This window comes from Podarcis pityusensis (genome assembly GCF_964106645.2).
Source record: "Podarcis pityusensis genome assembly, chromosome: 1".
Taxonomy (NCBI): domain Eukaryota; kingdom Metazoa; phylum Chordata; class Lepidosauria; order Squamata; family Lacertidae; genus Podarcis; species Podarcis pityusensis.
This window is the reverse complement of record NC_138028.1, coordinates 75,657,358-75,669,488: the sequence shown is the minus strand read 5'-3', so window position 1 is coordinate 75,669,488 and position 12,131 is coordinate 75,657,358. Positions and strand designations below refer to the sequence as shown.

Genomic DNA, 12,131 nt, shown 5'->3' with positions numbered 1-12,131 from the left:
TACTCCTGCTTCCTTCAGAACATATTATTCAACCAGTCCATGGCCGAAATCAGGCAGCCTTCTCTTCCAATGGTGTTCCCCTATATTCAAAGGTGCACTACATCTGAACATGCGATGTTCTATCTAGCCACCATGACTACTAGCCATTGATGGGCCTACACTCTCTGTGCCTTTGATTTATACCCCTGTAAGGCTATTTGCATCGTGGCCATTGCAACATTTTGTGGCAGACAATTCCTCAGGCACATTAGGGTGCAAAAGCTCACAGCAGCAGAATGTTTTTAACTATTGCTTGAATTTAAATTAAGAACTTATACTTTCACATTTCATAAAAATGCCAAACACCACACTTTCCCCCACTACCTAAATTATACATAATGGATTTCACGTTCCTAACTTAAGCTTGGTTGGATAAAAATTCTGAATATTTCTATTCTTTTCCCCTCCTTCGATTTCCATTCCCCTCACCTCCAAAAACATTTTTCTCCCTATGCTTTTATATTCCCTGAAATGTTACATCTCTAAGTAGAGGAACAGATTACAAAACCCCAAAGGGTCATAACTATTAGCAATCGAATAAAAATCACAAGATAATCTTAATATATGGAACAAACCGTATCCTTAGAGTCCCTGACTGAGTCCACAACACATATCCATATTTAACATCAATTCCTGTCCAATATAAGAGGGCAAAAGAGAAGTCCATGAATCTTGCTCTCACACAATAGCTTAAAAGAGTTAAGCAAGGCAACTAGAACTTGGGAATAAAGGTATATGGCAAAGAAGCCCCAGAAGGTGCAATCATATGAGTGCTTGAGTTTTGTAGGAACACAGTCTATTTTCTCTATCTGATATTTTAAGCTCAGTGGCATCATCAGGCACCCGCATCAGGCATGATGGTCACTTTAAAGCCCCTTCCATGGGTCTGCAAGTTCTTGAATCCTAGCTGAATCCCTGCTCAAGGCGGTCAAGGTATCTAGTAGCATAGCATAGGAGTGGGAAGACTGCGGTCCTGTAGATATTGTTGGACTGACTCCCATTATATTATTATTATTATTATTATTATTATTATTATTATTATTATTATTAGAATTTATATACTACCCTATACCCTGGGGTCTCAGGGCAATTCACAGAATAAAATCAAGATATAAAACCACAAAATACCTAATAAAAATAAAAACAACAACCCAATACCCCCCCATTTTAAAAGCATATAGGATGTCAATCAAATCAACAAAGGCTTGGTTTAAAAGGATCGTTTTGCCTGGTGCCTAAAGGTGTATAATGAAGGTGCCAGGTGAACCTCCCTGGGGAGAGCAGTCCACAGATGGGGAGCCACTGCAGAGAAAGCCCGTTCTCGTGTTGCCACCCTCCGGACCTCTCAAGGAAGAGGCACACAAAGGAGGGCCTCAAAAGATGATCTCAGGGTCCGGGTAGGTTCATATGGAAAGAGGCGGTCCTTGAGGTATTGCGGTCCTGAGTCGTTTAAGGCCTCAGCCAGCATGGCCAATGGTGGGATTTATAGTCTAGCAACATTTAGGGTCACAAGCTCCCTACCTAGGTAGTAGCATATCACCCCTGCAACTTTCACTATGCCTAACATCTAAAAAACCATAATTTTTCTTTAAAAATTTATATCAGCATGCACATTCCACTTCAGATAATGTTACCATTCCCACTTCAAACAAAGAGGAAGGTTTACCAAAAAAAACCCCCACCCCTGTGACGTGGCTGCAGTAAAGCACTTTCAGGAATACAGGTTGCTATTTAGGCCACAAGGTACTCGAGACCTAGAAAGGTATTGCAATAAAGGCTTCTCTCACACTCTAGCATCCATCTTGATGCCACAACACATCATCCAACCCCTTGGTAAAGTTCCCTTCTTAGTAGCTGTGCAATTAAATTCAGGAGTGACACAAGAGATGGAGGGGGCAGCTATTCCACCCTTGGTCCACCAATGCAGCTCTATTAGTTACAACAAACATCACATCTGGGACTTGGGTCCAACATAAATCACATGGAAAGAACACTAAATGGCAAGACAGAGTAGTCTGAGGCTTTTTACTGCCACCTTTTGTCCTCTGAAGTGCTTCTTCCCCATACACTTAACAGGCAAAATCTTGGCCTTTCACTATGACTGCCACCAATTCCTACCTGTGAGGATGGAGACATTGTGGAAGCAGCTGTCCAGCTTGCCTAGGAGGATGGAGAGGAAACTGTCAGACGCCAGTCCATTGGCATCCCGTGTGCTCTGGTCATAGACCACCACATCTTGGTGGTCTTCTGCTTCTACCTGCAAGAGAAGTGCCACAAGAATACAAACGTTATTCCATAACCCATAAATGTTAAATTGCTACAGCTTTCAAAACAAAGAAAACTGAGTGGGTCTCTTTACTGTCCCCACCCAGGGGGACAATGGTTTGCCCCACTCCTTCATATGATCTCTCCTCATTTATAAATGCTTTGAAGGAGAGCAGGACTCGTGTGAGAAAGCTGTTGTTAGTGGTTGCAGAAAGTGTTAACAGAATTTATTATTCTGGCATATGTAAAATACAGAAACTCTGTTATCCACCTATGCTAGCAAAGGGTGGTCAAGCCATGCCAGAACACAGCAGGTAACAAAGCTCCGAAAATGCACAAATTGTATTCAGGAACTGTACAGTACAGTGCAGTGCTCAGTTATCTGAAGTTTGTGGAGGCCAGGAGAGGGAGAAGAGGTCTCTCAGCACCCTCACAGAACAAATAATATTCAATGACACAAATGATAATGGATGTTTATAGCAGCAGTACTAACTCAGCCAATTTGTCATCAACCACCCCTGTCTCTGTGTTATTAGCATCCCATGCATTCTGTGATTATTTACAAAGCAACACTAAAATGTGTGCACTGCTTTGCAAAATGAAAGTCAGATCCCTGCTCAGAAGCTTATAACCCAAAATCTGACAACAGAGGAGACAAAAAAGGAGGGTAAGAAAATGGAGGCAGCTCACAGCAGAAGAATATGCATTCATTTCGGTTACATTGCACCCAGGCTTAGTTTCCAAACGAGACAAGGACTAATGGCTAATGGGTACATTGAAGGTTGGAGGAAGCTGGGCTAAGCCAGCAGCCTCACAGAAGAAGAGTGATCTGGAGAAGTGGTGTCATATACGTGCTCTGGAGGAAATTTCAGGGAAGAAAGAAAAAGCAGAGGTTGTTTTGTTAAAGGAATAGGAGCCATTTGATAGACGAGGACAGGGAACTAATTATGGGCAGGGATCCATCCGCTATGAAGAACACAACCGCTACCACAAGACTGAGGACTACTACAGATGTTAGCAATAAGCAGGAGCAGATGAAGTACAAATGACCCACGCTTTCTTTCACACTTCCTACGAAGGTGTGAAGTGGGAATCTGCACACTGCATCTGTGGGGAGATACAGTAATTACAGATCTGTGTGGAGCTCACACTTCTCTCTCTGCAAAGCAGACGTGCAAAGTCCCATTGCATATGTTTCAGACCAAGCATGAAAAGAGGCTTCCTCTCGACAGTGGGGGGTTGGGGTTGGGGGGGACAGGTCAAAGCCACTATGCTAACTCCACCCACCCAACCACAGAAATTAAAGCTGGACAACCAGGGTGGAAATGCGTACTCTTCATCCCACATTTTCATACTTCTATCCTACCAATCCTACCACCCACTTCCCAACCATCCACCCCAATAGCAGTGGTATCGTTTCTGAAGAATTGGGTGGGAGTTGTCAGGAAGCAGGGAGAATCAAGTGTTTGTGGGTGCCCTTAAAAGGGGGCTAGGGTTAGACCTCAGCCTTCATCAGCTAAGCTAAGCGCCTTTTCAGAACAAGGGCAGTAAGCACACACCTCCTAAGGCAGCCTTTGCCAACCTGACGCCCTCCAGGTGTTTTGACTGCAACTCCCAATGGCCGTGCTGGCTGGGAGTCACAGTGCAAAACATTTGGAGGGCACTAGGTTAGCAAAGGCTGCAGGAAACACATCTACTCCCATTCCCAGAATCAGAATAAGCTGTTCTTTGCCATCTGGCCTGCAATCAGTTGCATGCTCTCAGATTCTAACAGGATTTCTCCATGGCACAAAATGCCATGTGGGGGTGGGGGTGCGTGCAGATTAGAGCAGAGAAGAAGGTTGGGGGGACGATTTCTCTAGCACAATTTTCTCTAAGATAAAGTAAAAATAAAAAATAAAAGGTGAAGGACCGGTGGACGATTAAGTCCATTCAAAGGCGTCTATGGGGTGTGGCACTCATCTTGTTTCAGGCTGAGGGAGCTGAGGTGGGAAGGGAAACGATTTTCTCTACACCAGCACAAGGAAGCAGACCCAAGTCTGGAACTTTGGGCATGTGCAGAAAAGAAGGCATGAGGTTCACTGGGTTTGCGAGAATGTATCATTTGATCCCTGAGTAGGGACAAAAGGGGTTTCCCTCCGATGACAAGCCTCCGTGGCGTACCTAGGCCATGGCAGGAGCAGAGGCGGAGAGTGCGAGGCACAGTCAGGGGCTGCCATGCCTAATGAAAGGTTAATGCATTAAAGGCCGATAAAATCCTCACAGTGCCATGGCTCAGTGCATCCACTGAATAGGCTGATGGGTGGCATACGCCGGCCTTCTGAGCTGGCGGCCTTCCTCCCTCTGGCGCAAAGCACATCTATCATTCTGCTGTCAGAGAACAGCAGCTGTGGTGAAGCAAAGCCAGAAAGAGGGAGAGAGACAGACAGACAGACGGATAGAAAGAAAGAGGGCACTAGCCAAATGGGGGAAAGGACTAAACAGCTCTTTCCATTACATTCCAGATAGTCTTTGAGTATGTGTTTGGTCAGCTTTGAAAGACACTTAAAATCAAGTTCGCTTTCATAGAATCATAGAGTTGGAAGAGACCACAAGGGCCATCGAGTCCAACCCCCTGCCAAGCAGGAAACACCATCAGAGCACTCCTGACATATGGTTGTCAAGCCTCTGCTTAAAGACCTCCAAAGAAGGAGACTCCACCACACTCCTTGGCAGCAAATTCCACTGTCGAACAGCTCTTACTGTCAGGAAGTTCTTCCTAATGTTTAGGTGGAATCTTCTTTCTTGTAGTTTGGATCCATTGCTCCGTGTCCGCTTCTCTGGAGCAGCAGAAAACAACCTTTCTCCCTCCTCTATGTGACATCCTTTTATATATTTGAACATGGCTATCATATCACCCCTTAACCTCCTCTTCTCCAGGCTAAACATGCCCAGCTCCCTTAGCCGTTCCTCATAAGGCATTCTTTCCAGGCCTTTGACCATTTTGGTTGCCCTCCTCTGGACACGTTCCAGTTTGTCAGTGTCCTTCTTGAACTGTGGTGCCCAGAACTGGACACAGTACTCCAGGCGAGGTCTGACCAGAGCAGAATACAGTGGCACTATTACTTCCCTTGATCTAGATGCTATACTCCTATTGATGCAGCCCAGAATTGCATTGGCTTTTTTAGCTGCTGCGTCACACTGTTGGCTAATGTCAAGTTTGTGGTCAACCAAGACTCCTAGATCCTTTTCACATGTACTGCTCTCAAGCCAGGTGTCACCCATCTTGTATTTGTGCCTCTCATTTTTTTTGCCCAAGTGCAATACTTTACATTTCTCCCTGTTAAAATTCATGGCTGCTTTCATATGCAGCCATCCCGCTGTTCAGTGTATCAGACCAAGGAAGAGCTGTGGATAGCATACATGCCCTGGTGACAAAACTAAAAGCACATACCTTCTCCTAAAGAATGCTGGGAATTGTAGTTTGCTGAGAACTCTGAGAATTCCTTGTTTCAGATTCCTAACTCAGGCCCTGAGGAGAGGGAGTTACTAAATCTCTGGCACAAGCCTATGCACTCAAATAGACATGAAGCCAATCGGTGATTGCATCAGTAAATTTCTTTTTATAAAACCGTAGAACTTGTGTGCAAAGCGGGGGGGGGGGGTCCCTAACCCTTTCTCCCCCCCATCCTCACAGCTTCTATCCTAACCCCTTCCAGAACTGCTATTAGCAAAAAAAGGTGGGGAAACATACAGGCACAATATGGGGAAGTGTCATGGCTCAGTGGTAGAGCATGTAGTTTATTTGCAGAAGTTTCCAGGCTCTATTTCTGGCATCTCTGGGTCAGGATGGGAGAGACTTCTGACTGCAGCTTTTAGGGCTTGCTGTAATGCTAATAACTCCAAATTTCCTTTCAGTTCCTTTTTACCTTCAAATTCCTTTGCACTAGCCTAGTTAATTAGATGCATGAAAGCACACATCAGGTGTGCAATTGCCATGGGAACCGTACCACCCGCCCCTATATGAGACCACTTTTGTGAGAGTCCTACAAGTAGGCCCACTAAATGGATGGACATGGCTATATTAGATCCATTCATATCACAAGGTCTGGTTTAACTCAGTTGGATGCAGCCTATGGAGCCCTTATGGCTGACCCTTTTTGTGCCACACCAATCTCTCACATTTCTCCCTTTATACTAACAAATCTGGGGTGGGGAACAAAAGACTGTGTCCTCAAAAAGCTAGGGGAGGAATCCCTAGAGGTCACATCAGATTTTTGTTTAATTGCAGTCTCCTTCCTTGGAGGTTTCGAAGCAGAGGTTGGATGGCCATCTGTCATATACGATCTAGTTGAGATTCCTGCATTGCAGGGGGTTGAACTAGATGGCCCTTGGGGAACCTTCCAAGCCTATGATTCTATGTTAGCCAGTTGAGAAGCTCATGCAAGCCTAAACAAGATGAACAAAAAGCTACATCCCACGCACCTTCCTCTGGACATAGAAGAGTGTGCAAAACCAACTTGCAAATCCACAGAGAAAACAGATTCTATTCCAAGTTGTTTTGAGTTCACTGGACCTGTTTAACCATGTGTAGTTGCCTGGCAACTTTCAACACATCCCTTGCTGATTGACTCGTGTCTGGCTGCCAGCATGAAACTTGAGGGATGCTATTGATGCTAATTTAGCCCTCAATTATGACTGTCAAAACAAACCACTATAAGAGAGTAGCATAAATAAATGCCAAGCATGTCATGCCTCACTAAATATTTCCAGTGGAAATGGATATTTGGTTTTGTCTGTAGTATCTGAAACTCAAGAGGGGTGGGAGTTAAGCAGCAGAAGGACTGTGGGACATTACGGCTGGAAAAGGAGAGGGAGAGAATTCCCATTTTTATGCTCTAATAGAGAGGTTCTCAGAAGAAGGGAGCCTGGTTCTTTGGCTGATCCTGCCTTCACCTGCACCTTCACACATATATACTCACGCCACATCTTTTATACTCACTGCCTGTCATTTTCCCTAGTACATATTCCGAAACCCTGTGATCAGAATCCAAAAGATACTGAGTGGCCCATTCCTATTTTAATTTCCCCTGCAACACGCACATTAACACCAATTCCAAGGCTTCAGCATGAATAACCTGCTAAGAAAATGCATGTGACATGCAATGTTGCAACGATCATTTTGCACCTGAGAGGAATACTGAGAAATTGAGTTATTGATCTAGCTGAGAAGCACCAGAGGATACACTTCATTGGCCTTTCTGCCTTAAAAAACAAACAAACAACAACAACAATGTATTTCCTGGCTTGTATTGGAAAATTTAATGCAGGATGTGAATACAAGTGCCCTGCGTTTTTTAAAGATAACAGCAGACATTTATTCTTGTGACATAACCTACGCACATCCAGCATGGCAGGCAAAGTAATCCCTCCAGCCCTGGCCACAGGGGCAAAGGTGACAGGAGAGTCACTCACGCGCAGTGTGCACTGCTGCCACAGGTGGGAGGATTCGCTACCAGGACAGGGCTATTAGCAGCGAAGGAAACAACAGCTTTGGAAGCAGAATTATCCCACAGTAGGATTTAGTGTTCCTTCCACATGGGGAGCTTTGTTTTGGGCATTACTGACGGGTTGCTGAGCAACGGCAGATGGATGTGACACGGTTTATATCTTATTAAAGTTATAAGGTTTCAGGCAATAGAAATCCCAGACAAGCACTGGCAGCACAGAAGCAAGCCACATCGAGTAAACATGGTATTGCCTGGACTGAGTTCAGAACTGGGGAATAGCGGGAAGGGGTGTGGATGTTTCAAATACATTTTAGCTAAACGGGATTGTGTTTCCTTCAACTATAAAAGTGTTGAGTGACGGCTGACATGGATCTATGTTTAAAAGCCTCAACTGTTAGTGCCTGCTTGCACAGGGTTCCCAAACCCTTTCTTCCTTTCTTTGCCCCCAGAATGCTTCCCTGATCAGACCTATGCAGTTTCCACTTGTCATAACCAAAGCCTTCTACCTTGTCTCCAGCTTAGGCTTCATCACCTACTACCTCGTCCCGACTTGTGAGAATGAGAGAAGAGGCATGAAAAAGGGATGCGCTTCTAAACAAACTTACCTGGGTTATACAATGCTGCGTCATCGGCTGAATGAGCCCATAGCATCAAAGCAAAACCCGCAATCAAATAATCAAGCTTAACTGCAGTGATGTGCAACATTTCTTAACTCAAGAGCCCCCTTGATTCTTCCTCATTCAAAAGGTTGCGATCCTAAGCACATTTGCATGAAAATATAAATGCCATGGAAATCACCTTCCACATTAAGCATGTTTCAAGCTGCAGAGTAACAAATCAATCCCTACCTATAAACTGGTTTGCCACGATAAAAGGATCCTATCCCCCCCCCCTTTAGTGTTGCTAATGAAGGAAACGGATCTCAGCCCACAAATGTGATCATGCAAATTCGCCAACCCAGTAGCAAGGGACACAAGCTAAGAGAGAAATCTAGAGAAATCTCCTGTATCGTTACTGTGTGTATGGAGGGGGTCCTTGGGCAAAATGGCCTGAGAAGCCATCTCCTTGAATGGGACTGCCTCCTCTTAAAACCGTGTTTATGGAAGACAATCTTACTTGGCTACGAGTGATTGCCAAAGAAGAAGTGAATGCCCCATTCACTTGCCCTCCTTCTGTGGGCTCAACCTGCATATTGGTCCAGAGGGTGAGGTAGGCAGAGGAGGATGCTCCTAATCCTGTCCCAACCTGCTCATTCAGAGAGGGAAGGTGAAAGGTTAGCCATAGCAAGGAGGGGCAATACCAGGGCCAGAAGTTAGTGCTAGGCACAATGCAGAGGCCTTGGCATGAGCAACAGATTGCAGAGTCTTGATGCCAGCCTTGGCTATAGGGAAGGGCATATTTCCCCAAAGCATTCTTCCCATCACATTACTGGAATGACAATTCCCGGGAGGTGGGACAACACACAGCACATTATCTTCCTTCTCTTAAACCATAAAGAAACAGGAGACCTTGTAGAGCCTGGAGCTGACAAGTCCAAGGCTGCAATCCTAAATCTCAAGTAAGTCACAATGAACTCACAGGAACCTGATCCTGGGAAAGCATGTCCACGTCTGGCCTGCGCGCATGTGTAAAAACATACCCTTCCTGTCTCACATACCAACCCAAATTATATAGGCCATACTGATCTCCTCTTACTCTTTCCATTCCCTACAGTTGCGAATTGGGAGGAGGGCCTGTCTTTATGGTCAGTACCTGACTGTTTTAGAAGCGATAATAAAATACTACTAGTACTAGATAAACATAATTTACCCAAAAGGGAGGAATTTGGGAGGACCTCTGGCTGCCTCCCAGCACACACACACACACACACACACACACACACACACAATTTCAAATTCTGTCAGCAGGAAACCAAAAAGGAGGGCAGGAGCTTGTCAGGAAGAATAATGGGGTAGGACAATTGTGCCTATGATGTCACCCTTCCTGCCATCTGCTACTCAGCAGCAGCTCCACTCACCCCCTGCCCCCCCTCCCCCATTAGAAACAAAAAGACCCCACATAATAACATGAGGGTAATTCACAACACTGCTGCCCTCCACGTGTCCATTCTCATCCCAGGAGAGTTTGAAGAAGCATTACCGGTTACAAAAGAAGGCCAAAACTCACTATTTAAACATAATTGGTTTGGGGGTTTTTACTGTCCCAAAAATAGTGACCCTGGGTTGCAGGCGAGCGAGGCATGTAGTAGGGATCTGCCCTGCTCTCAGATTCTTCTGACTCAATGCTTCACTCAATACTACCTGAACTAAGCTTAAAGAGACTCCCATCGACCCACCAGAAGCCACACACGGGACTGACTCAGTGACTGCAAGTTAACTTCATGAATGGACTGACAGTCCTCCAAAGTTTCTCCTCTCTGACCGCAAGGACAGCAAACACATATTCAATTAATATTGTCTTTTTTAAAAAAAAAAAAAGCTAAAGAAGAACTAATTGCATTTCATGCAGTTGTTACATGAGCAACTGAGAAGATAAGGGTGCAATAATCAGCATCCTGAAAGGGATTTGCTTCTCTCTCTCTCTCTCTCTCTCTCTCTCTCTCTCTCTCTCTCTGCTACCGCTGAACTTACCTCTAACAACAACTAAAGCCCCTTAGTCCCAGAACCCCAAAGGCTTACAGCTATAATTTATGAATGTCCTCTATTACAAGGATCTTGACAATATATAAGCCCTGTTTGGGCACTTACACCTTGTGTGATTACAGCTGCATAAGGAGATCAAGGCCATGCTTCTGACTCTGCGCCCTATCCCAGCTGAATGCCCCGACTGCTGTCCATGCACTGAGGGTAAGGTCTCAGGAAAGGGGCGAACTCTATGCAGGGTGGCTCCCTAGAACCCTGATAGCACAGGGTTCTAGATCATGGGAGTGGGGGTGCCTATGTGTATAGAGCAGACTCCCCTCTTCTGATCTTTGGCCACTATGTGTGGACAGTGGGTGATGGTGAGGGTATGGCCAGGTTCAGGAGGCCATCATAGGAGATGCAGGAGCCAGAGAGCTGCTGCATGGCATTTCTAGCCACCAGGAAGCAAAGCTTCACCATCCTGCACAGCTCCTAGTTTATGCTCATGTCCAGAAGCAGCAGAACATGGAAAACAAGCAGTGCATGCAAATTTGCTAGATATGCATAATTTATTGCTGCTGCAGAATTCAATTTTTTTTTTTACAACTGAACTTGGGTCACTTTGGCACAGAATCCTGTTCTGTGCATGTGAAGTTTATTTATTTACGTCACTTAAATTTATATCCCACCTTTACTCCAAGGGGCTCAAGGTGGCATACATGGTATTCTCCCCTAGTTTCTCCTCACAACAACCCTGTGAGGTAGGCTAGGCTGAAAGACAGTGACTGACCCAAGGTCACCCAGTGAGCTTCATGGCCAGGTGACAACTTGAACCCTGGTCTCCCAAGTCCTATTTTAACCACTGCACAACACTGGCTGTAAGTTGACAGTAAACTGGCCATAAAAAGGTAAAGGTAAAGGGACCCCTGACCATTAGGTCCAGTCGTGACCGACTCTGGGGTTGCGGCGCTCATCTCGCTCTATAGGCTGAGGGAGCCGGCGTACAGCTTCTGGGTCATGTGGCCAGCATGACTAAGCCGCTTCTGGTGAACCAGAGCAGCGCATGGAAACGCCGTTTACCTTCCTGCCGGAGCAGTCCCTCTTTATACACTTGCACTTTGATGTGCTTTCAAACTGCTAGGTTGGCAGGAGCAGGGACCGAACAACAGGAGCTCACTGGTCATACTACTGTGAATAATGTGGTGTGTTTATATACCGAGTACTACATAATATGTTTTATTAATTGTATAATTCTATGCAGACATACAAGTCAGTAGACCCCACTGAATACAATGATGCTTACTTCAGAGCAAATATGCAAACAATATGTTGTTAGAGGGCCAGGATTGCTTCCCTTTAGACAGAGTTGCTATGTCCTTGACAGAAGGATACAGTGCCTAAATCAGATGTAATGTATATAGTACTTAATGTGGACTAGAGAGACCTGGGTTCAAATCCCTACTCAAGCTCTTGAAGAATGAAGTTCACTTGGTAAGTCTTGCCACTCTCAGCCTAACCCACCTCAGAGATTCATTGCAAGAACAACATACATGGATAGCTCAATGTATTCACCATTCGCAGGAATGTGACAAAATAAACAAATCCTATAGCAGAAATCTCCACCTGGAATTGCCTCATTTCCCAAGAGAGACAATTAACTAGCACCCAAAATCTCACAAGGCATTCTTCCTTTGCTGTCACCTCTTCTCCAAATCTA

General features: G+C 45.1%; 1 protein-coding gene across 5 annotated transcripts in view; it reads right to left on the bottom strand.

The window, feature by feature from the left end:
- The window catches only part of DUSP8 (dual specificity phosphatase 8), an 88,143-nt gene that overhangs the window by 51,724 nt on the left and 24,288 nt on the right, over positions 1–12,131 (bottom strand). For 4 of the 5 annotated variants that reach the window (XM_080998870.1, XM_080998873.1, XM_080998871.1 and 1 more), the window contains one exon: positions 2,158–2,296. In XM_080998870.1, coding sequence (XP_080854996.1) covers positions 2,158–2,296 — 139 coding nt within the window. Of the gene's footprint in view, positions 1–2,157; positions 2,297–8,398; positions 8,457–12,131 lie in introns of those variants that run through there. The other variant, XM_080998874.1, reaches the window with a different exon arrangement.